The sequence below is a fragment of the Phyllopteryx taeniolatus genome, chromosome 21 (assembly GCF_024500385.1).
Source record: "Phyllopteryx taeniolatus isolate TA_2022b chromosome 21, UOR_Ptae_1.2, whole genome shotgun sequence".
In the NCBI taxonomy this organism is placed as follows: Eukaryota; Metazoa; Chordata; class Actinopteri; order Syngnathiformes; family Syngnathidae; genus Phyllopteryx; species Phyllopteryx taeniolatus.
In genome coordinates, this window is record NC_084522.1 from 1,560,610 (window position 1) to 1,583,533 (window position 22,924).

Here is a 22,924-nt window from a genome sequence, read left to right on the forward strand (position 1 = left end):
TTTTATTCTTTACCGTGTCGATGCTGAGGGACAGGCATCCCCACTGATGCCGTGACGCATCATTTCTTATTGCGCGAGACGATCATCCATGCTAATGCTACATTTATATTACTATAGTTCTTATTGTGAGAATGCTGAGAGACGATCATTGACTTTATTGTTCCACTCTTTCTCTTCTTATTGTGTTAATGCTTAGAGAGGCGAGGCAAATGAGAGATGCTATAAATGCATAAAATATGGTGTAAATGCTGAGAGATGATTATTCACGCTAACGCGATTTGGATACTAGTGTGTACATGTTTTTCTTCTTTTTTTTGTAAATGCTGAGATATGATCATTAACATATGTTACATGATTTCTCTTGTGTTAATCGTGAAAGAAGTGAAAAAGGGCAGAGCAAATTCAACCATTGTTTGAAAAGATATTGTGTGAATGCTGAGGAACGACCATTCGCATATTTATGGTCCTCGAGTTCTCATATTGTTTTAATGCTGAGCGACAGGCATCCACGCCGATGTGATAACCGAGCATCATTTGTGAGCGACGCTGGGTTCTTCTGGAATGCTGAGCGACAACCGTTCCCATTCCTACTTGCTGATGCGATAGCAGCACGGGATGATTGCTAGGATGGATTCAAGTCTTCTTTTGGTCAATGCATCTCTCAGCATTTTTCAACTTCTGGTCAGCACCGCAGAGGCGTGCGCGCGTTTGACGTGCATTGACGGTAAAGGGGCCAGGTGAGTTGGGGGGGCTTTGTCAGTCAGGGCTCCGAGCCCTAACCCCCTCCCGCCCTCATTGCACCCCCCCCCCCCCCCCGCCCCGCCCCCCTCGCTCCCCCCCAACACACACACCCCGGCGATGGTGGAGCAAAAGCGGAGGAGGAGCAGCGCGGCGCTTCACTCGACAGCATCAGCCCCGCAGAGAGGAGCTCCACTCCCGCTACGGCTCGCCGCCACCTCCCGGTAAGACCCTCCGCCCCCGACACACCAAAACACCAAAATCACGGCCCGCTCGCCTTCGCCGTCGATTTCAGAGATCATTCGAAGAGCATTATTCGATTTCGGGGGCCGTTTTTGCCGCTTGAAGTTGGCGAATTTAACCGGGTGTTCTTTTTCCGCCGCAGGAAAAAAAAAAAAAAAACTAAATCTGACATCTTGTTTCCGTTTTTTTCCTAACTAATCGTTTGATTTATTGGAGTCGTTTTATTTATTTTGAGTTTGTATGACAGCCGGATGAAGCCCCCCCACATCGACCGGCGCGCCCCCCCCAACCCAACCACCCCCGCCTGCGGGTAAAAATAGCCCCGGCGTCGTCAAGCGTGTCCCGGGTCAACAGTAATGCGACACAACGGCGAGCGTGCACGGAGCTTTTCTTCTTCTTCTTCTTCTTCTTCTTCTTCTTCTTCTACATGTGTGTCACCGGCACGTTGAGCATAACGCCCCTTTTGAGAACTTTGACACCACATGTGGCTCGGTGACGGCACCTGGGGGGGCTTCATTGCAGCGAAAACGTCTTTTAAAAAAAAAAAAAAAAATGATGGTCATGATAAGATGCGGGCAGGTTATTTCCCAACCACCTCACTTTTTTTTGGGGGGGGGGGGGGGGCGTTGACGCAGCTGTCGCAGCCACAAAAGCCAAAAGCTGCTGTGGCTGCACAGGTGCGCCCAGCAGAACAATGGAACCTACATTTCACTTACTTTCGGTTTAACGTCAAGCTCATATGCGCAAATTCATTGTCTCGTTGTCACGGAGGTGTAAAAAAAAAAAAAAAAAAAAGAAAATGCCCATTTGAGGGCGTAATCGCACTGGCGATCTCGAAGCATGCTCGAGTTTGGCGAGTGATGCTTGCCCGAAATTGGTGCACTTGGACTTCTCCGGCACAACTGCTCAACGGAATTCAAGTAATGACGGCCATTTTTGGGAGTCAAGATATGAGCAAACATTTCAGACACGAGTGTGATTCAAACGATAGCTTCCTTCGCCAGTTATTAACCCTAAACGCTTTTCAACCCCTTGCACAATAGAAATCAACAAGTCTAGAAACGATCCAACCCAAACATTTCATAATTCATTCAGTCACATGCTCGTGCTCCAGGGGGTCTTATATCATTAATTGTATCTTCTCGCCAGTTATTAATACTAACCACCACCTTGCCCAATAGAAATGAAACTGATTAGAAGTAATCCTGTCCCAAAATAAATTCTGTGACGCGCTTGGTCACATGCACGCGTGTTAGCTACGATTAATTGCGTCTTCTTGCCTGTTGTTAATGATATCCGCTACCTTGCACAATAGAAATCAACACAAAGACTAGAAATAGTCCAGTCCCAAAAATTCGCAACATGCTTGGTCACATGCATATGAGCTCGGGTACGGTACAATCGTATAATTAACTGGATTTTCTTGCCACTTAATAATGACAACTGCCATCTTGCACAATAGAAATCAACACGATGACCAGAAATAATCCAGTCCAGAAAAATGTACAATGCACTCGGTCGGTTACATGCAGGTGTGCAATGTACCATCGTATGACTCAAATGATTTTTTTTCCCCTCTTGCTAATTATGAATGATCACTACCACCTCGCACAATAGAAATAAACCCAACGCGTGTTTCTAGCGTCCTCGTGCGAGGGCGGCCTTAAGTGGCTCCTGGAAGGCAGTGAGGCGGCAGATGGATGATGATGATGATGATGATGTCGCCGCACGCTCCTCGCCTCCTGCCTGCCATCCATCACGTGCTAATGATGGTGTCACACCTCCTCCTCCTCCTCTTCCTCCATCCCCCCCGAGCAGTCTTCTGCGTACCCCCACCCCCTTTCTTCCCCCTGCAGTCCTAAAATCGCCATTCTCCGGTTTTACGTGCCCGTTTCCAGAAAGTTACGCCCTGGCAGCCATTTTGTAGTGTCCTCTGCGGGCCACGGTAAATTTAGGGATCAAAATGGGTGCGTGCGCTTAGCATGTCTGCCTGACAGGTTGAAGTTCTGGGTTCGAATCCGGGCTGGGGACCGGCACGTTTGCCGAATACCCGGAGAAAACCGGCGCAAGCACGGCTTTTTCCCGGGTCCTCGCGCAAAGTCCGACATTCCGCAAACTTGGCAGCCGGAAGTTTTTGGGCGCTTCTTAACAAGGCTTTCCCGGGGGCAGATGTTGGTGCCCAGCCTAAAACCCAGTTTTTTTTTTTTGGGGGGGGGGGGGGGGGTGGCACCGTCCGCCCGCCCGCCCCCTCCCGTTGCACGCCACTGGGTGCCAGTAAACGTTCTTCTTCTTCTTCTTCTTCTTCTTCTCTTTCTTCTTTTTCATCTCCCGCCAGACACGTTTTGGGACCTGCCATCGTCGGAGCTCATTATTCCGTCGTCTCAGGTGTTACCGGGATAAAACGTTCCCCCGCGGGGGAATGCGACGGGCGGGAGCCATTTCCTCTCGCGCACGCGCAGGCGCACGCGCGCGTTTTGGCCCTCGCCACCGTTCCCGCCGCTCCGGTATTCCGGGAATATCTTGCGCGTATCGGATGATGCTCGCGCAGCTGCTGCTTCTAAGAAAAGCTTCGGGCCGTGCTCACGCACGCGCGCACATTATATGTAAATACACAAATGCCACACGTGAGACGATGGCGCCGCGCGCGCGCGCGCCGCTTGATGACATCGCCTTGATGCTGCAGCAGCTGTTGGATAGCACTGTACGGGTGCGCGTGCGCGCGCGAGCGACCAATAACGTATTTCTTTTGCCCGCCTCTCTTGCAGCCTTTTTGATTTTTGTTCCGAGGAGGATAATTGCGTTTCTGGTGGCCGCCCCGTGGGATCATGGGATATATGACCTCATCATTCACCTGCGAGCCTCTACACTCAGCATAGGTGGGCGCGCGCACACACACACGCGCGCGCACGCACGGAGTGCGCGCGTGTGTGTGTTTGAAGAACGTGTGTGTGTGTTGCAGACGTGCAATGGACCCAGCAGCAGCAGTCCAGACGGACCACGCCCGCCACGTGACGTCGTATGACGTCACCGGCAGCCCGCCGGCGACGCCCCGCCCCTCCCGCGAGGACGGCGATCAGGTGCGCCGACAGCCGCTTTCACGCAGAGAGCCGGCACAATCGCGGCGCCGTTCTGTTCGAAAGGCACCGACGATTTCCGCGCCTCGGTAATTTTCCCGCTTCGGAGGCAATAGGGCGCAGAACGAGGACAAGGGTGTGGGAGGTTAACGCCCGACGGTCGCTTTTCCCGCCCTCTTGCGTCGAAAGCAATTGTCCCATTTCGTACGCTGGCATCGTCTAATTATCTTTTCGCGGGCTAGTGTGTCAAAGTATCAGAGGCGCAGGGACTAGCGGAAAGTCGGGACGACGCTTCTTTTTGCCGCACTGTTGCGTCCAGAGCAATTGTCCGATTTAGCATTTATTCACACGGAACCCAGCGAGCGTTTGACTTCCCCGCGGTATCACGCAGTCAGCTAATTAGATGACCCCAGAATCTGGTGCGATATATAAAACGAGACAATTGCTTTCGACACAACAAGACAGGAGAAGTGGGTGTTCAACGAGACCCTCGTCCCTGTCTTTCGCCGTCACGTAGACGCTAGCCCGTTTCCTTTACGGCTCTCGTGCCGACACCGGGTCGACTTGTTCCGACGCTTGCGCTTTTTATACGGAACGAGCGGGAAAATGGCGTCTTTCCCGGGCAGCGTAAAAGCGGCAGCGCGTTAATAACGTAGCCACGCACGCTCGGGATGACTAACGCTGTCTCTCGCCTCTCGTCTTTGTCACCAGACGGCGGCGCAGAAAAGAGTTAAGGTAAGCGAAAACGATCTCGCCGGGAATTGCTCAGAACGCCGCCGAGATGCGGATTTCGCTCATTCGTCCCGCTCGCCGCAGGCCAAAGGCAAGCTAGTGCGCAGCGTGGCCGTGTGCGACGACGAATACGCCAAGGAAGAAGACGTTCAGGTAGCACGCGCTCGTCCTCGTCATCCTCACTTCTTCCTTTTCTTCATCGCCACTTCCTGTTCCTCTCCCAGACGCCGCCGGACGACGGCGGCGAAATTGGCGGCGCTTCCTGTCGGGAGGAGGAAGTGGAGAAGACGAGCCCGCTTTCCAAAGTGCAAAAGATGCTAGGTTGGCCAGCACGTCTATGGTGTTTTGCATTGTGTGTTAGCATTAAGCTAGCAGGTTTTTCTAAGCGATGTGCTTTGCTTGACTAAACGACGCGTAATTCTTAAAGTTCTTTCTCTTTCTTTCTTCTCTTCCTTCCTTCCTGCGCTCCCTTCATCCTTTCTTCCTCTCTTCCTTCCTGCCATCCTTCCTTCCTTAATTCCTTCCATCCTTCCATTCCTGCCCTCCTTCCATGCCTTCCTTCCTTCCTTCCTTCCATTCCTGCCCTCCTTCCATGCCTTCCTTCCTTCCATTCCTGCCCTCCTTCCATGCCTTCCTTCCTTCCATTCCTTCCTTCCTTCCATTCCTGCCCTCCTTCCATGCCTTCCTTCCTTCCTTCCATTCCTTCCTTCCTTCCATTCCTGCCCTCCTTCCATGCCTTCCTTCCTTCCTTCCATTCCTTCCTTCCTTCCATGCCTTCCATCCTTCCTTCCACCCTCCCCCCCTCCCTCCCTGAACTAAGTGCATTTTGAAAGTGTGTATCTCCTTGTACACTGTATACATGCATCATACGTGCGTGTGTGCGTCGCGTAGAGAGCGGCGGCAGCAGCGTGTCGTACCGCGACTCGACGGGCGTGGACCTCCATCGCTTCATCGTGGACACGCTGAACAGCAACCCGAGAGACCGCATGATGATGCTCAAACTGGAGCAGGACATGGTCACCTTCATCACGGGAGACAGGTACACACACGCACGCGTGCAAGTGTGAAGGAGATCTCGTCCTTGTGCGTTAGTTCGGGAAAAATGCTTCGCCCTGTCGAGTCGGTAAAAGATCGAAGACGCTCGTTTAGGTTTTGGGCGAACGTCACTCCGACGAGGCCACAAACAAAAAAAAACGTCCTTCAACTTTTTGTGTGTATGGATGAATTGATTCTACCTTTTTTTCTTCATGCTCTTTCCCATCCCGCTTCACGTCATTTTATTCTCCTTCTTGTCGTTTGTGCAGCGCGTTCAAGAAGTTCCCGCACATGTCGTCGTACCACCGCATGCTGGTGCACCGCGTGGCCGCGTTCTTCGGCATGGAGCACAACGTGGACCAGACGGGAAAGTCGGTCATCATCAACCGCACCAGCAGCACGCGCATGTAAACGCGCGCGCATGCCTCCTCCTCCTCCTCATCGTCGAGGTCAAATCATTTTGCGTTACGCAATCAACGCGTTCATGTTTGTTATTCGTGTCCAGACCCGAGCAACGTTTCCTGGATCAGGTTCAGGAGGACAAGGCCACGGAGATCCAACACTGGAAAACCATTTTGAAGCGCGACAGCAGCTCGGATGAGCAGGTGGGCGTGGCTGAATCGACTTATTTTGTTTATTTGTCACTCCCACTTGTTTACTGTCAAACTGACACATGAAAGAGAATTCAACACCAAAATGTTCCACCAAACCCAATATTTTCATCTCAGAAAATCTGCTAGCTTAATGCTAACATATAATGCAAAACGCCATTGACAGGCTAATGGAAATGAGCAATGATGTCATTGCAAACCTTCAAACTTGTCCTTGAACACGCACGGAGCAGCAACACAGCACACAACAATTCTCACGTATTCGTGCTTCAACATTTTGCAAATTTTACTTTCCACAGATGAATTTTTTGGGACCCGTGGAAACCCCCGCTTATTTTCTTTTTATTTTAACGCAATTCCTCACGGCATTTGTTATTGTATTTATTTTTTTTTAAATGGCAAATATAAGGAGTGTCAATTATTTTCGTATTTCTGCTGTGTACGATCTGCAACGTGAGAACGACGACGATGCTCTGCCTCTTCTTCTTGCTCGTAACTACGCTGCGCGTCTTCCACTCGAGCTCGGCGCCGCCTTGCACGTTGTGGCACAACGTGGTACTACACTGAAGGCGCACGAGTCTAAATTCCGACTTTCTTGTAAACTGTAAAAACCCATGCTTGAAAATCAGCGATTTCGTGGGGGCGGTAACAATGAACCGCGATACGGCGGGGGAAGTGAAATTGGATCATTTCCCGCAGCAGTGTTGGCAATCGCTCCTCTGAACGTCTAAACGTTTATTTTCACCTCAGACGCGACGCTACACCTCGCGCGACAAACAAAACAAGTCTGTGGAGGAGCGAGAGGAAGAGTACCAAAGAGTGCGCGAGAAGATCTTCAGCCAGGAGGTGAGCTGCCCGGCTAACTCAAAAACAAAACAAAACAATCTTGAACGTGTCTTCTTTTTGTTTTGCTTTTGTTTTTTCAAGCAGCCTGTCTGCACACAGGAGGGCGGCCATGTTGAGAGCAGGTAACCTCCCCCGCCTTGCCTCCGTGTCCTCGTTCAACCTCAATCCAGCGACAACGGCTCATTAACGTGCGTGCGCGCAGGTCCGCCGCCGAGGAGTGCAACCCGTACGCCGAGACCCAGAGGAGAAGGCAGCTCTTCAGGTAGCGCATTCATCATCTTCATTTGCATCGAGCCAACACGCGCTCGACGGTCGGCAATTAAGGACACGCTCACGCCACCGCGCCGTTATTTTACAAAACATACTTTTATTTGACAATGTCTCGACTCCCTGGTGGCGCACGTCAAATTGTGTTGAAGGCCACTGAACATTCACAAACTGCACTCAGTCACTTCTTGCTTACAAAACGTTTGTCTTTTTCTTGATTGATGGTGGTGGTATTGTGAATTTTCCACCAGAAAAAAACCAAATACTCGGTTTGTGATGGGTTGAAACCGCAGTGCACGCTACAGCGCCACCCGGTGCTCTGGCGTGCAGCGATAACAAAAGGTGCTGTCCATAAAATCCAATATCAGACATAAAACAAGAAATACAATAACATTTCAACCACACATATTACAATGCAGCTCGTAGCTATGCATACAGTCTCAACACATTTTTGAAAATCCAGTTCAGTTGATTTCACTTGAGTACATTTATTTGCATTTCATCTCTGAGAAAAGTTTTTTAAACATTAAACAATTTGTCATCAGTCAAACGCACAAATAAAAAAGTCCCAAGGCGCTGGTGTCGGCGCTCCCGACGTCACTGGCTAGGCCCCGCCTCTTAAAGTAGGCGGTATGTCCAGTAAAGACGCTTTATAATGCCCGTTAATTTCTTTACATTGTGAGCCTCGCATCCCTCCCGCGCCAACGGCGTCCATCTTGTTTTCCAAAGGGGGAGCCGCGACAGCTCGGGCTCCAGCTGGACGGGCGGCAGTCGGCACAGCAGCACCGACACCGACTGTCGCTACGGCAACGAGCCCCGGCCGTGGAGCAGCACCGACTCGGATTCGTCCACGTACCGGCGGAGCGCCGAGCCCCGCCCCCCCCGCGCCGCCAATCCCGGCCGGGAACCCCGCGGCGCAGCAGGTGCGAGTGCGCGCGAAGTTTTCACACCGTCGACACCTCCGACTTGTCGCGAGCGCTGCATGCTAATCACATCTGCCGCCGTCTCATTAAGGGCAAAAAGTGCAGCTGCACGTTTTCACGCCGACACTTGTCTTCGCACCCTCAAAAAACGACAGAAACACATTTTGGTGGTGTTCATTTATTGTTGCTTTCGGCTTCTCGTATTTCATTTTTACTAGACATTTCCAAGTAGGGTTTCAAAACGGGACTAGGGTTTCAAACGGGGTTAGGGTTTCAAAATAGGATTACGGTTTCAAAGTAGGGTTTCAAAACGGGGTTAGGGTTTCAAAACAGGATTACGGTTTCAAAGTAGGGTTAGGGTTTCAAAACAGGGTTAGGGTTTCAAAACAGGATTACGGTTTCAAAGTAGGGTTAGGGTTTCAAAACATGGTTATGGTTTCAAAGTCGGGTTTTAAAGTAGGGTTTCAAGAGGGTTAGGGTTTCAAAACGGTTATGGTTTCAAAGGAGGGTTTAAAGTGGGATTAGGGTTTCAAAGTAGGGTTTTAAAACAGGATTAAGGTTTCAAATGGGGTTAGGGTTTCAAAACAGGGTTAGGGTTTCAAAACAGGATTATGGTTTCAAAGTAGGGTTAGGGTTTCAAAAGATGGTTATGGTTTCAAAGTCGGGTTTTAAAGTAGGGTTTCAAGAGGGTTAGGGTTTCAAAACGGTTATGGTTTCAAAGGAGGGTTTAAAGTGGGGTTAGGGTTTCAAAGTAGGGTTTCAACGTAGGGTTTTAAAACAGGGTTAAGGTTTCAAAGTAGGGTTTCAAATGGGGTTAGGGTTTTAAAATGGGGTTAGGGTTTCAAACGGGGTTAGGGTTTCAAAGTAGGCTTATCCCAACCAGTCCGGGTTGCCTTGGCTTCTCCTACCAAACGTGCGTTTTGGTTAAGTGAAGACTCGAACTTGGCGTCAAGGCTAATGCCTCCACCTCACCCTAATGAGGACAAAAGTCAAGTCGACCTTTCCTTTCCCTCCACCAGGCTCCGTCTCCCTCTTCAGGCTGCCCTGCGAGCCCGCCGCCACGGCCGAGCCCGCCCCCCACCCCGCCTACGTCCTGGACAACGGCATCCCGCCGGGAAGCATCCTGGTCAACCCGCACACCGGTCGCTACACACGCACACGTCACGCTAGTAGCGCGCAACAGCAGTCATTTGAAGCCCAAAATGGCCGTCGATGTTTCAGGACAGCCTTTCCTGAACCCCGATGGGAGTCCCGTGGTGTACAACCCGCCTTGCGCTCAGCAGCCAATCAGGAGCCAGCCGCAGGCAGCGCCGGCACAGCAGCCGCCGCAGCAGGTGAGACACGCACACGCATAACAGTGGCTATAAAAAGTGCGAGATGATTGACGCGCACGTCTGTGTGCCAGGTGTACTCGTCCGTCGTGTACACGGCCCCGCAGATGTTGCCCGTGGCTCCCTCGCAGCCCTTCGCCGCTGTACGTATTCCGGCCCGTTAATGTTCGCACGCTAACAGGAAGCGAGCGCGGCAATGTTCACTTCCTGTTCGTGCGCTAACGCTAAATTCCTGTTAGCTGCTAATGTTAACAGAATTTCCCCATCTATCTGTAACGTCAGTGTGCCAGAAGGAAGCGGTTAGCGTGTTAACCTTCGCTTCCTGTTCACGTTTGCATCGTTCCACAGGTTGAAGACCTGTCGCAGCAGTTCGCCCACGTGGCCGTCAGCTGTCAATCGGCGGGGGAAGCCACGCCCCTTTACCCCGCCGCGCAAGGCTTCGGGTTCGCAGCTCCGCCCCCTGCCGCCCCACAGCAAGCTCCGAACCCCCACGGCTACTGCCAGCCCTCACCGCAGGTAGGAAACGAGACATACACACAAGTAACGCATTCTTAAAAGAACGTCATTGGATTTTTACAATAACGACTATAAATTAATTACATTACGAAATTGACTGAACATTTCAACATTTTGATTATCAAGCTGTACAAAATAAAATTAAAAAATCAAATGTATATATTTTTTCTTTTAATAGTTAACAATTGGAGATTTAAAAAAAATAATTGTATCCTTTAAAAAATCAATAATCAACAATTAAAAAAAAAATACATTCAAAAATTCTAAATCAGTTACATTTTGCAAAAAAATAAACTATATATTTTCAACAAAATCAGGAATAAAAAAATTATAATTGTTTAAAAATCAGTACTTTGTATAGTTAATCCATTATTTAAAATTAAAATATTATATTTTAACTAATCAAAAATCCTAATTGTTTAAAATTGAATACATTGTATTATTAATCAAATATTTTAAAAATGTGTTCTGAGTATACATAAAAGTAATGTAAGGTCTATATAGTACTAGATTCGCTATTATTTTCTGTATTTTGTTGAAAAAAAAAAAAAAAAAAAGAGTTCAAGCCAAGGCCCCAATAAATGGCGAGCCTCTTCATCGGAGTCGCGCGGTGTGTTTTTCAGGTGCCTTCCTTCTACTACAGCCAGTATCCTACCTCAGCGCAACAGTCGGCGAAGGCCGCCTCCCCCGGCTGCGCCGCAGGTAAGCGCGGAGCCACGACGCCAGAGCTCGGCGGAAGGGGAGGGGGCCGTTACACTGTCAGAGATGAAGTCTTGAGGGTCTCACAGTGAACCGGTCTCTTTTCCTGCCGCTTACACTCGTCCGCACCGGAGCAAAACGTCCCGTCTTGACGTTTTTCCCGTATCGGTGCCAGGTTATGCCCCCGTGGCGGGCGTCCCGCAGCAGCAGTCGTACGCGACCGTGACGCCGCACCACTGTAGCGTGCTTCAGGTAAACGACCAAAAAAAACATCACACTATTACAAATGAATCATAAACAAAAACGGTTGTTGTTTTTTTTCACAGGGTGCAGTGACCGTCTACCAACCCAGTAAAGTCGGCGAGGCGGGATACTGCTGCGTGGTGGCCCCGGCGCCGCCCCCCCACTGCGGGCCCACCTGGACCGCATAACACCGATCTCACACACACACATGCGCACGCGCACGGATTTAAGGCATGTTCACACAAAGCGCTCTCACGTTAACGCACTGTACCAAAGCTTCTTTGTACATCTAGACATTTCTATATATTCAACACAAAGCTGCTGTATTGAATGCATAATTTATACTATACACACAAAATGGAGTTTTATATTGATATGACTATATTGTGATTGATTGACGCCCAAAAATGCACTGTGTGAAAACTGTGAATATATTCAATAAACGCACGTGGCGAGATCGCGTTTTATGGATGCACGTCGGTGTCTTGGGCGTTCTTGAGCGCCACCACAGCAAGTGCACTCGCATGACACGCAATCATATTTCAAATTGTCTCAAAAAAATCTTTTCTGAAGCTTCATTATTTGCACTTTGAGTCATCAGCGCCCCCTACTGCCCATAGACTGTCACCTCCATTTCCGGGCAGTAGGGGGCGCCCGGTGCTCGAGTCAAGCACTAAAATGTCATCGTAGTGTATAAATGATGCCATAAAAAGGCTTTCTATTTGGGAATTTATTATGCCATTAATTGGCTATTTTTGAACGTGAGATAATCATGCCATAAATGGGCCATATTTATGACCCAAAAAATAAATCACGGTGACCGACTGGTTGGCACGTCTGCCTCACAGTTGTGAGGACCGGGGTTCGATCCCCGACCCCGCCTGCGCGGCTTTTCTCCGGGCGCTCCGGTTTCCTCCCGCATCCCCAAAACGTGCGCGCTAGGTTGATTGAAGACTCTAAATTGTCCGTAGATGTGAATGTGAGTGCGAACAGTTATTGTTTCTATGTGCCCTGCGATTGGCTGGCGACCGGTTCGGGGTGGACCCCGCCTCTCGCCCGGAGTCAGCTGAGATGGGCGCCAGCGGGCCCGCGAACCGCGTGAGGAGAAGCGGAACGGAAGATGAATGAATGAATATAAAGTCCCCAACATGAAAAAAATTTCATCATTTCATAAATAGGCCCTATTAAAGCGTAAAAAAAAAAACATGCCTTAGAAAGGTCTTTTTAATAGAATGTTATAAAAGGGTCCCACTGATGACCCACAAATCAATAATGCCATAAAGTCCTTGGCATGACAAAAAAAATCATAATTGCCCGGTTGATGGCAAAACATCACATTAAAAAATGTCCGACTGAAAAAATGGGGGGGGAAAAAATTATATAATTCCAACCCCCCCCCTCCCAAAAAAAAATATTTTCATAAATAGGCCCTGCTTAAGAAAAATGAATCGAGCATTGAAAAGGGCCAAAAATAATCATGCCATAAAAACGGCATCACAAAAAAAATGCCAAAAACATTTCATAAATAGCCATATGATGGAAAAAAATCATGGCATAAAAGGTTCCTTTATCAAACCTTAAAAGGTCTCATTAATGACCCCCCCCCCACTCCTCAAGAAGATTTTTATAAAAAGTTCATACTGATGACAAAAAAATGTATCATGCCTGAAAAGCTTTTTGATGGAAAAAAAAATTACAGAAAAATATCTAATCATGCCCTAAAGAGTTCTCATTTAGGGTGAAAAAAACTATCGTCATAAAAAGACCTGATTCATGGCAAAAACAGTCTCAAATGTGAAGGCGCGAAACATTTATGGGCAAAAATATTCAATTGTGGCATAAACAGGCCCTTTAATGGCATGATTCGATTTTTATGCAGACACGAAGCACATCAAGCGATTAGTGACGTCGAGTCAGAAGAAACTCTTTTTTGTGACATTTGTGAAAATGATAACCTGCTGCCATTTTGTGCACACGTGTTGTTTTAAAAGAAAAAAAAAAAGGATTCACACGCACCCACAAACCATGAAAAAGTGCACAGATGACTTGCGCTCCCTTTTGCCTTCACTCCCGTAATAACACGCGCGCGTGTGATAATTCCGTTTTCAAGTGGCGCTGACTCCTACATTAAGCCGTCATCCCGGCCGGGCTTCCGAATTCAATTTGGATTTCATAACGCCGCCGCCACGTCTTCAATTATTCATGCTCCCTATTTTTGTCCTGGATGACTTTCACACGAGCGAGCAGGCAGGCAGGCGCTGCAGGTTGATGAACTTTAATAATAATAATAATAATAATAATAATAATAAAAGGCACATGTACAGCCATAGTGAGATGAGAGAGTCCACCGGCAGAGACGAAACTTCTTCTGTTTGTTTTTTTTGCCTTCTTGAACACGCCCCAAAAATACAGCAGAGGTCGGGAGGAGCGACGTCTTCTATCTGCTTGACAGTAGATTCTATTCACGTAACATCTGCTCCTTCAAGTAAGTCCAAAGTCCTCCGGGTGGCGGACCCCCGCAAGACCCCACCCTTGCACGCACGCACACACGCACGCACGCATACGCCTCCTTGTTACACTAAAGAGGTCACGAATCAGATAGGAGAATAAACTATGAATGGGGGACTTTTTTTTTTTTTTTTTTTTTAAACCGCACTTTAACTCCAACAGAAAAATGAACAAATGATTTAACATGTTGACACAGCACTATTTTTAGGAACATTTCTATTTGAAATTGGTGGTGAAAAAAAATAAGGGTAAATAATAACTATTTCAAAAAGGCAGCATCCTCACTTGCGTTCAAAAACTCTAAATGCACTGTTACCCCCCCCCCAGATTTTTGTTTTGTTTTGACAAATGCACTAAATAATAATAATTAAAAAAAAAAAAAAAAACATCTACTACATTGGTATGGAAAATTGGTGGCAAGTAAAAGTGAAGTTTTGGAACACACGAGAATGCGACCTTTTTAATATATTTTGAAACGCGCACACCACCCATAAAAATAGAGCAAATTCACTAAACAAAATTGAAAATGTGTTAAGATGACACTTTTTTTGTAAATTTTTTTTTTTAAAAGCATTAAAAAATTGGCGGCACAAAAAAATGGACTACCTCATAGCTTTTACATCTGCTATGCTTCAGTAATAATTTTTTATATTCATATTTTTAAATCCAGATGTGCAATTATTTTTTGAAGATATCATTTGACAGGGTTGACAGGGGAAATGAGTGCAACAAAGGTAAGAATACCTGTTGCACTTGGGGAGGGGAAAAAAATGTCATTTTACTCAGACAAAATGTCGTCATTTGTTTTTGAAATTAACTGGAAATACAGTATTTTGAGGAACAAATTACGGTGGCGAGAACAAAATGTGTGACTTGCTTTAAGTTTTGAGACTGCCTGTCACGCTTTGATAATGTTTTAGAAAAATAATTTAAGCCAAAAAAAAAAAAAAAAAGTACACTAAATATTTTTTTTTAAAACATGTTCATATGCAACTCTATTTCGAAGCACTTAAATTTGATGAGTGTGTCAGGAATAAAAGAGCGCCTCAAAGCTTTCGACAGAGGTGAGAACTCATTTTAGCCACATAAAATGTAAAAAACTAATATTCTAAAAATCATATTGACTTTTTATTTTATTTATTTATGTATTTATTTGTTGGAAGATTTACAATTTTGGCAGGGGAAAAGGACCACCGGGGAGGGTGGTGACGATCAAGGCATTTGGTGCGTTCATCGTTACTTTAAACAATCCCCCCCAAAAATCAAAATAAAAAAATGTAGAAAATGCACTATATTTAGGGAAACGAAATATGAATGCGCTACTCTTTTTAAGATCATTTCAATTTGACAGGGGTGGCGGGAAAAAAATGGACTCCATCAAAGTTTTATACATTAAAACAGGTGAGAATGATTCTTTCTTCGAGACATTTTTTTTTTAAACATCCCTTTACCCCTAAAAAATGGAATCAATGTACTTTTAAAAATATTTTAATTAGCTACTATTATTTGAAGTTTAATTTATTTGAGATGTGTTTTAATTGTTTTCATTAAACACATTTAACGTTTTTTTTCCCCGCAAATGCACTAAAGAATTTGTAAAAAAATAAATAATAGTAATAATTTGAAATGACAAGTCACGAGATATGCGGGTGAAACGGAAGCGTTTGAACAGGTGAGGATGCTACCTTTCTTGGATTTTTTTGAAAATATTGTTTTATTTTACACTGCTATTTTTACGAGTATTTAAACGTGACGTATGGTGGGAAAAAAAGGGGTTTTGTTGATCAGGTTAACTTCACACAAACACACACGAAATACGAGGGGCCTTAAAAGCAACTCAAATATGTTGTTAAATATATTAACTGTTAGAAAGAATGGTTAAATATAAATCAAATGGGGAGTCGTGGGGGTGGGGTGACACGCACACACGCACACGCGCACACACTTGTTGTGGTCAATGTGTGTGCGTGTGCTACTTTGGGCCCTTGGGTGTGCGGGGGTCCGACTGCTACACACCGACCACCTCGGGGCCACTAACCCCAAAATCAATCTCGTTTCCTAAGGGGGTCTTCTCGCTTGTGGTGGAAAAGGAGGTAAGTGGATTAGTAGGGTGTGTGTTTATGTGTGTGTGCGTGTGTGCGTGTTAAGAGGTATCAGTGGTTGAGTGGCGTCTATCGTTGTCTTGTTGTCGGTCGCTCGTCCTAGTCGTCATTGTGGTGGTGGTGGTGGTCTGGGGATTTTGTGTGTTTTTACTTTTGGACCTGGAAGATGAAGAGGCGCAGGTTGATGTTTTTGGCGGCCAGCAGTTTGTTGCACTCGACAGAGTCGCAGATGGGCAGCAGCACGTAGTCCGTCTCGTTGTCGTCGTTGCTGAAGGCGTAGTGATGGATGACGGGCTTGATGCGCACGTCGTCGTACGGGCCCTTCAGCAGCAGGAACGAGCACTCCAGCGCAGAGTTCACCTGAGCAAAACCAGCACTGAAGTTCCAGCTCGCAAGTTCAACTTTAAAAGCAACAAACTCTACAAACCTAAAAGGGAAAAAAACCTATAGACTTTTACAAACCAACATTTTTTTTTTTTTAAATCAAATCTTAAAACTAGCACTAAATAATTTATTACATTAAAAATGCCATAAAATTGAAAGACTTTACCAATGACATATTTAAAGTAAAAAACCACAAACTTCCATAAAAATCTGTATTTTTAAATAAAACCTTCAAACTTGCCTTAAAAAGATTTTTAAAAAATTAAAAACCTTTACAAGCAATTTAAAATAAAAATATATATATATAAATACAAATAAAATCAACATTTTACCCAAAAAATCCAAACACCTCAAACAAAATCTAGAAATCACACGAAAAAGAAATCGAAACACTCCACAAACATTACAAATTACAAAAAAAAAACACAAAAATCAAGATACTTTACTAAAAGTGAGAAAAAAATTATAAACTTAAATAGAAAAAAAACTACAAACTTGACTAACAACAACATTATTAAAAAACCCATCTAATGTAACAAAAAAACAACAACCTTGAAACCACAACGAAATGTAGCAAATGAATTCTAAAAACTTACTGGAAAAACTCAAAATTCAATACAACCTCCAAAGTCAAGAAAACAACTTGTAGCGTGCCGATTCGTGGACAGAAAAGTGAGACAAAAAAAGACGCTGGTCCTCCATCGCGTCCAACTGGCGAGATCTCGCCAATGTGACGCCGAACTCAACGGGCGTGAAAGCGTTTTGACGGCCCCGTTTACGCCTTCTATTTACGCAGCTAGCCAAAATGTCGGGCGGGCCGGCCTCACCTTGCTCTTGAGGATGAGCTGGAAGGAGAGCGTGCGCTTGCACGACAAGTTGGGGTTGCGCTCCGAGTCGTTGACGCGCGCCTTCAGCACCCACGTCTGGTTGAGCACGGTGAAGCGCGGCGTCTCGTAGTACAGCCGCGTGATGAAGTCGTCCGTGCGGTACGGCCGGAACTGCACCTCTGCCGCCGCACGCACACACACACACACACACACACACGCGCGCGGTGATTTGGAGCGTCGGACGAGGCGACAGCGGCCAAGTGTGGCCCGCTCTCGCGCACATACAAGCCCGCTTCGTTCGGTTACGTTCGCAAAAGTCCTGGAACATTTCTTGCATTAATGAAGTCATTTTTTCCAAAAATGACTTCACTCAAAACTTGTTTTTAATTCATTTGCTATTCATTAATCTCGTTATAAATTGGTTAATGGATTTTTCAGCATATGATAACATTTTTAAAAGCTTGGTAAAAGGAATACTTTTGAATATGGAGTGGGTACGGAAAATATTGAGACACTATTGAGACAATATTCAAATAATGTATAATAATATATAATAATAATTTAATAAATATAATATTAGGTGGATTCATTTGTTAGTCTTATTAATTAATACAGTTTAAAAATAAAAATGAATTGCTATTAAAATAAACTTCCTTGAGGTGACAAAAACTTTGAAAAAAAACGAAACTAAAAAAAAGACAATCTAAAAAGATTACAAAAAAGTCAAACAAAAAAATCAACAAATTACAAAAAATATAAATAGACAAACAAAAACGTTTTAAAAAAACAACTGTATTTACACTAAACATTTTATGAATTGGTTAAACAAGTGTAATGATGAATAATACAATATTGTTTCAAATGAAGTATTTCCGATGCGTGTGCACTTTGAGTTGGTTTTGTTTCGATGAGCCGTTTTTGTTTTTGCTTTTACCGGTGAAGCCGATCTTCTCGTAGCACAAGAGGCCGAAGATGCTGTTGTAGAGCTGCATGTCTCTGCGGTGGCTCTGGTCCATCTCGCCCAGGATGCCCATCAGCTCCGTGCCCGTCTTGGTGGGGTGCGAGCACTCGCCCTCGTGGGCGGGCATCTCGTGGAAGGGGCCCTGCCACGGGCACCCGATGCGCTTGTACTTGCACACCGTCACCCTGGCCACACAAAGGCAAGGTGAGTTGAGCAACAATTGGCTCAAATGACTTTTTCACGTCTTATTGAATGTGAGTGCGATGGTTGTTTGTTTGTGTGTGCCCTGCGATTGGCCGGCAACCAGTTCAGGGTGTACCCCGCCTCCTGCCCGATGATAGCTGGGATTGGCACCGACCGGCACGCCCGCGACGCGCGTGAGTAGAAGCGGTTCACACGATGGATGGATGGATGGAAAGTGTGAGCATGTTGCCATGGTGACCTATTCACATAGACAGCTTTCTACTTTCAGTATTCAACTGTTAAAGTCTCTCTGTTCTGTCTCTGTCACTCTCTCTCACTTCCTTTCTGTATTTCTCTCATTGGTTCTGTGTCACCCTTGTCCGTCTGGCCGTCTGTCTCGCTCTCTCTCTCTCTTCTGTCTCTGTCCTCAGTCACTTTCTCTCTCTATTTTCTTCTCTGCCTCTTTTGCTCTCATCTCTCATTGTGTCTGTCTCCCTTTCCCTCCATCGGTCTGTCGTTCTGTCTGCGGGTACGTCTCTATTTCCGTCGGTCTCTCTCCCGCCTTATGCGTCTCGCCTGTTCTTCGATTCCTTCTAATGACTCTCCCTCTATCCTCCCCTTCTTCCCCCCACGCGTCTGTCTGTCTCACCTGTCCTGGCACTCGTCCTTCTGGTGTCTCTCCAGGCTGGACCTGGGGAACTGTTTAAGGCAGAAGGTGCACTCTGTGGGCAGCTCGCTGACCGCCTTCTCCACCGCCAGGTTCCTGCAGCACAGGTTCTTGCTGATCTCGCACCTGCACGGGAACAGCGAGAGGACGGGCGTTACGACTCGCCGGCGCCGCCGAGGGCCCGGACGGCGCCGCGCCGTACCTGCAGTTGGGACACGTGGCCTGCTCCTCCTTGAGGCGAGAGTCGGCCAGCAGGTGAATGAAGCAGCCCGCGCACATCAGGTGCCCGTTGGTACACTGCGGTCGACAGCGACAAGTCATGAGAAGTCAAATGTCATTCGGGAGGAGGCGCGGCTTGTGTGTGTCGCTCAGGAAAATTCAAAAAGAATGCACCGATAAAATTAATCTGTGCAGATTTGTACCTTTTTTTACTGCTATAAAAATGTAAACTTTAATTAGTAGCTTAATGTGTACAGTTTGGAAATTCTATTTTGGTATTAAACATTTTAAACTGATGGGAAATTAAATGTTTTCTCTGTCAATCTAGCTTGGGTCGAACTTTTAAATGTCCTTTTTTAAAATGTCAACTAAAATATTATTAAAATTACATTTTAAAACTGTCCACGCTATTAAACAAATACAAATCTGTAAATAAAAAATAAATAAAAAAATTGGGGGGATTAAAACAATTGTAAATGCATGCTACCGATTTAAGGCTGAAATAATGCACAATGTGGATCAATGATTTGTTTTTAAGGGCAATCAATACAAGTCGAGAAGAAAAGTAGACAGTGGCACCATTTGAAATGTTTTGTCCCTGGCAAGAACAAAAAACATCTCTACATACTTAGAGCTTTTATCCAACCCCCAAAAATGACCCCCGCCACCCATGTTTTTTTTATTGTTTATACTTAATTCTTAGTTGTATTCAAAAATATATATATTTTTTTTAAAACATCAAATCGTACATGCTTTCTGTTTGCAGTTGAAATTGTTTAATTTTTTCAACCCAAAATACTTTTTTTTTTTTTTAAATGACAAAACTTTTCCTTTAAGTTTATTAAGTTAGGGTTAACATTACAGCTTGTATACAAATGAAACATTTAGTTCATCAGATATGATGTGATGTTTGTTTGTTTTTTTTAAACTACAAAAATATTTTTTCGTTGAGTTTTGACAATTTCGACATGCACGGTTTGTTTTTCAAGATGAAATATTTAAGCAGCAATCTAGACTTGATCCAGATTAAACATGGTCTGACATGAGTGTGTGTACACATATGACATACCTGGTTTATATCAGGTATGACGTGCACAAAGATGAAAAAGAAGAAAAAAAAATACGAATCAATTTTTTTCATGGTTTTGCATTTTTTTAAGTTACACATTTTGGACAAATAGTATATGCTTTTGTAATGAGCAACCTGCTTTTAAACCATGTATGATGTATTTTTTTTCCCAAGAACAAAAAACTACAAAAATTTACATTTCGCATTTTAAAAAGTCACAAAGTTTGGACACGAATGCTTTTCATTTTTTAAGGCTGAAATAAAGCATAATACTTCATGAGCAATCTGGAATTGATCCAGATTGAATTTGTAGGTTGTTTTTTTTTAAACACAGAAAACTGCAAAGATGTTTTGGCTTGAGGTCTTTGAAGTTACAAAATTTGGATTTACAATTGTTTTGTTTTTCAGGGTGAAATATTTTAGGCGCAATCTGGATTTGACCCACATTAAACCTCGTTTGACATTAGTCTGTACACACATTGATTTGAGTTCAAATTCGGTAAAATGAGCACTAAGACCTGAAATAAATACACAAATATTTTGACTTTATTTCCATTTTATAAGTTAAAAACATTTGGGCATACAAGCTTTTTATTTTTCACGCTGAAATGTTGAAGCAACAAGACATACTTGACAAATTGACTTCAAAGAATGGGCACATCTTTCAACTTCAAAAAATAAAATAAAAAAAATATATATATATTAAAAAAAAAAAAAAAAACATAACTTTTTTTTCATTTGGGATTTATTTTTGATATTTGGAAATGTTTAAGATTTTTGTAACAACAAATCTGGATTTGAACCAGATTGAATCTGGTTTGACAGCCTGCTTGACATTTGGTTCAAATGTGCACAAAATAGATTTTAGTTTTTGTTTTCAAGTAGAATTTTGTTTTGGACAATTGTGAATGATTGGGGGACTTTGTGAAGGGGTTTGTGGATTGACACCAACATTAACTGTGAACATTATTAATTACTCCACTGCTTGTGCTTGCACTTATTATATATTGTGTGTTGTGTGCAGGGCGACTACACGGTTGACATTCATGAGGTGACAGAGGTCGGTGGATTTCAAGGGGGGGGGCTACTTTTATTTTGAGGGGTGTTGAGGTTGGGAAAGTGACTGGTTGAAGGTTATTTGAAGATCATGTCAGCAGACTTTCGAGCAGCGGGCCATGCGGGGCACTGAGGACTGGGTGTGTCCGCACTCATTATTTATATGTATAAATCCATAGAGCATCAAGTTGCCACTACGTTGTATTTTATGGAGCGTTTTTTTTTTTTTTGTGGTTTTGTTTTGGGGAGTGGGGGTTGGGGGCATGAAGTGTTGGGGCATGTTTGTGACACATTTACCTGGTACACAGACGCCTTGGGCAAGTCTAGGCACACGGTGCAGCACAGCACAGAGTACAGTCTCTCCTCCAGCTTGCCGGACTCCCCCTCGGGTATTTTGGTCTTCTTCTTGGGCGGTTCGTCCGAGTCCGCCTCGGGCCGCGTCCCGGACTCCTCCTGCCCGACGAGCCCGGCCCCTGCCCCGGCCACGGCCACTGCCTCGGCCACCCCCGCCACGACGGCCGCGGAGGAGCCGCCGGGGGCGGACATCACGTCGCCGTCTTCCATGGCCAAATCCCTCTAGAACTTTCTACGTAACCCCCCAGAAATTCACTTATTTGATCTTGTGCGGTGGCTTAGCTTCGAGGCTAACTGACAGCTAGCTCGCTAGTCGGCTAACACCTGTGCTAACGCCAAACAAGACTGTTAACAGACTTATCTGTAGGGCTAATTTTAAAGCTTTTCCGGAAGTCACAACCGAGGTGAAGACAAAATGTCACCCGTGGTGGAGGACTTACGGTGCGGCTAGCTAGTTGACACCGAGCCCTGAGCGCGGCGGGGTGGGCAGCCAGAACAAAAACAACTCAGCTGTTTTGGGGGGAGGGGGACTCTCACCCTCCCGACAGCTCGGCTCGTTTCGCCTGTCCCAAGTCCGGCGTGTCCGCTCCGGCTGCCCGAGAAGACTGTCCCGGTCGGCGGACGCTTGTTGTTGTTGTTGGCTCGTCTCTCAGGCTCACACAGCCATCTTTGTTTTCTCCCTTTCCGTCTCCCCCCCCTCCCCCCGTCTCTCTCGCCGAGTTTTCACCCTTATACGACTCCGGGTAAAATTGAGAAGTATTCCGAAAAAAAACGTAACATTTTTCGAACTGGATAAATGCCGAATTTGTTGTGTGAATCGCCGCCTTTTGTCCCCCACCGTCTCGTCGTGTCGAATCAGCGGACGGCGGAATGTTTTGTGCCCGCAGATGACTTGGGGGTATTTAAAGAGTTGGGGACGGCGCATGCGCAGTGGCCGCAGACGAAGCAAGAGGGCTTTGAAAGCTGACCAAAGTTGTCATGTGACTGCTTTTTAAAGCTGTTTGAAGGCACGTCGGCGCCCACGCGGATGCTCGAAAGTGCTTTGTTGACCACAACTAACTGGTAACCTTATTTTTTTGTTGTTGCAATAAACCCGCTCAAAAAAGCTGACTTGATGACTTGGTTGTGATTTGCATATGGGGAAAATGCTGCTTGTGCAATCAGCTTTAAGTGGTCTGACTTGTTCGGGGAGACCCTCTATAATTATGTTTGACTCATGCAACCAGAAATACAAGGTGAGTGCTTGAAAAATATGCCTAACCCTGTAGAGAAAAACAACAACAAAAAGTTTCTGGCTTTTTTTTTTTTTTTTTTCAAAAATCCCCAAATTTGGACA

The 22,924-nt window shown here is 45.6% G+C and overlaps 2 protein-coding genes across 6 annotated transcripts; one reads left to right on the forward strand and one right to left on the reverse strand.

The window, feature by feature from the left end:
* Nucleotides 1–810: 810 nt before the first annotated feature.
* On the forward strand, nucleotides 811–11,733 carry arpp21 (cAMP-regulated phosphoprotein, 21). Of its 4 annotated transcripts, XM_061760311.1 has the most exons (20): nucleotides 811–962; nucleotides 3,747–3,857; nucleotides 3,941–4,058; nucleotides 4,767–4,790; nucleotides 4,872–4,940; nucleotides 5,012–5,108; nucleotides 5,679–5,826; nucleotides 6,092–6,229; nucleotides 6,328–6,427; nucleotides 7,184–7,279; nucleotides 7,361–7,401; nucleotides 7,482–7,541; nucleotides 8,276–8,469; nucleotides 9,489–9,611; nucleotides 9,691–9,803; nucleotides 9,875–9,943; nucleotides 10,149–10,316; nucleotides 10,940–11,018; nucleotides 11,191–11,267; nucleotides 11,342–11,733. In XM_061760311.1, exons 3-20 carry the CDS (start codon nucleotides 3,948–3,950, stop codon nucleotides 11,444–11,446), a joined length of 1,812 nt encoding a protein of 603 aa, XP_061616295.1. In that variant the 5' UTR covers nucleotides 811–962; nucleotides 3,747–3,857; nucleotides 3,941–3,947; the 3' UTR covers nucleotides 11,447–11,733. The 4 variants fall into 4 exon arrangements, with proteins under 4 accessions (XP_061616295.1, XP_061616294.1, XP_061616291.1 ...); XM_061760307.1 differs by lacking the exon at nucleotides 3,747–3,857 and having other exon boundaries at nucleotides 839–962; XM_061760308.1 differs by lacking the exon at nucleotides 3,747–3,857 and having other exon boundaries at nucleotides 839–962; nucleotides 7,364–7,401.
* Nucleotides 11,734–13,517: 1,784 nt separating this feature from the next.
* Nucleotides 13,518–22,694, reverse strand: zftraf1 (zinc finger TRAF-type containing 1). Of its 2 annotated transcripts, XM_061760313.1 has the most exons (7): nucleotides 22,029–22,694; nucleotides 21,532–21,820; nucleotides 19,093–19,187; nucleotides 18,873–19,016; nucleotides 18,014–18,225; nucleotides 17,080–17,258; nucleotides 13,518–16,228 (listed from the first exon to the last, which is right to left on the reverse strand). In XM_061760313.1, the coding sequence occupies exons 2-7, from the start codon at nucleotides 21,796–21,798 to the stop codon at nucleotides 16,016–16,018; spliced, it is 1,110 nt and encodes a 369-aa protein (XP_061616297.1). In that variant the 5' UTR covers nucleotides 21,799–21,820; nucleotides 22,029–22,694; the 3' UTR covers nucleotides 13,518–16,015. The 2 variants fall into 2 exon arrangements, with proteins under 2 accessions (XP_061616297.1, XP_061616296.1); XM_061760312.1 differs by having other exon boundaries at nucleotides 21,532–22,693.
* Nucleotides 22,695–22,924: the final 230 nt, after the last annotated feature.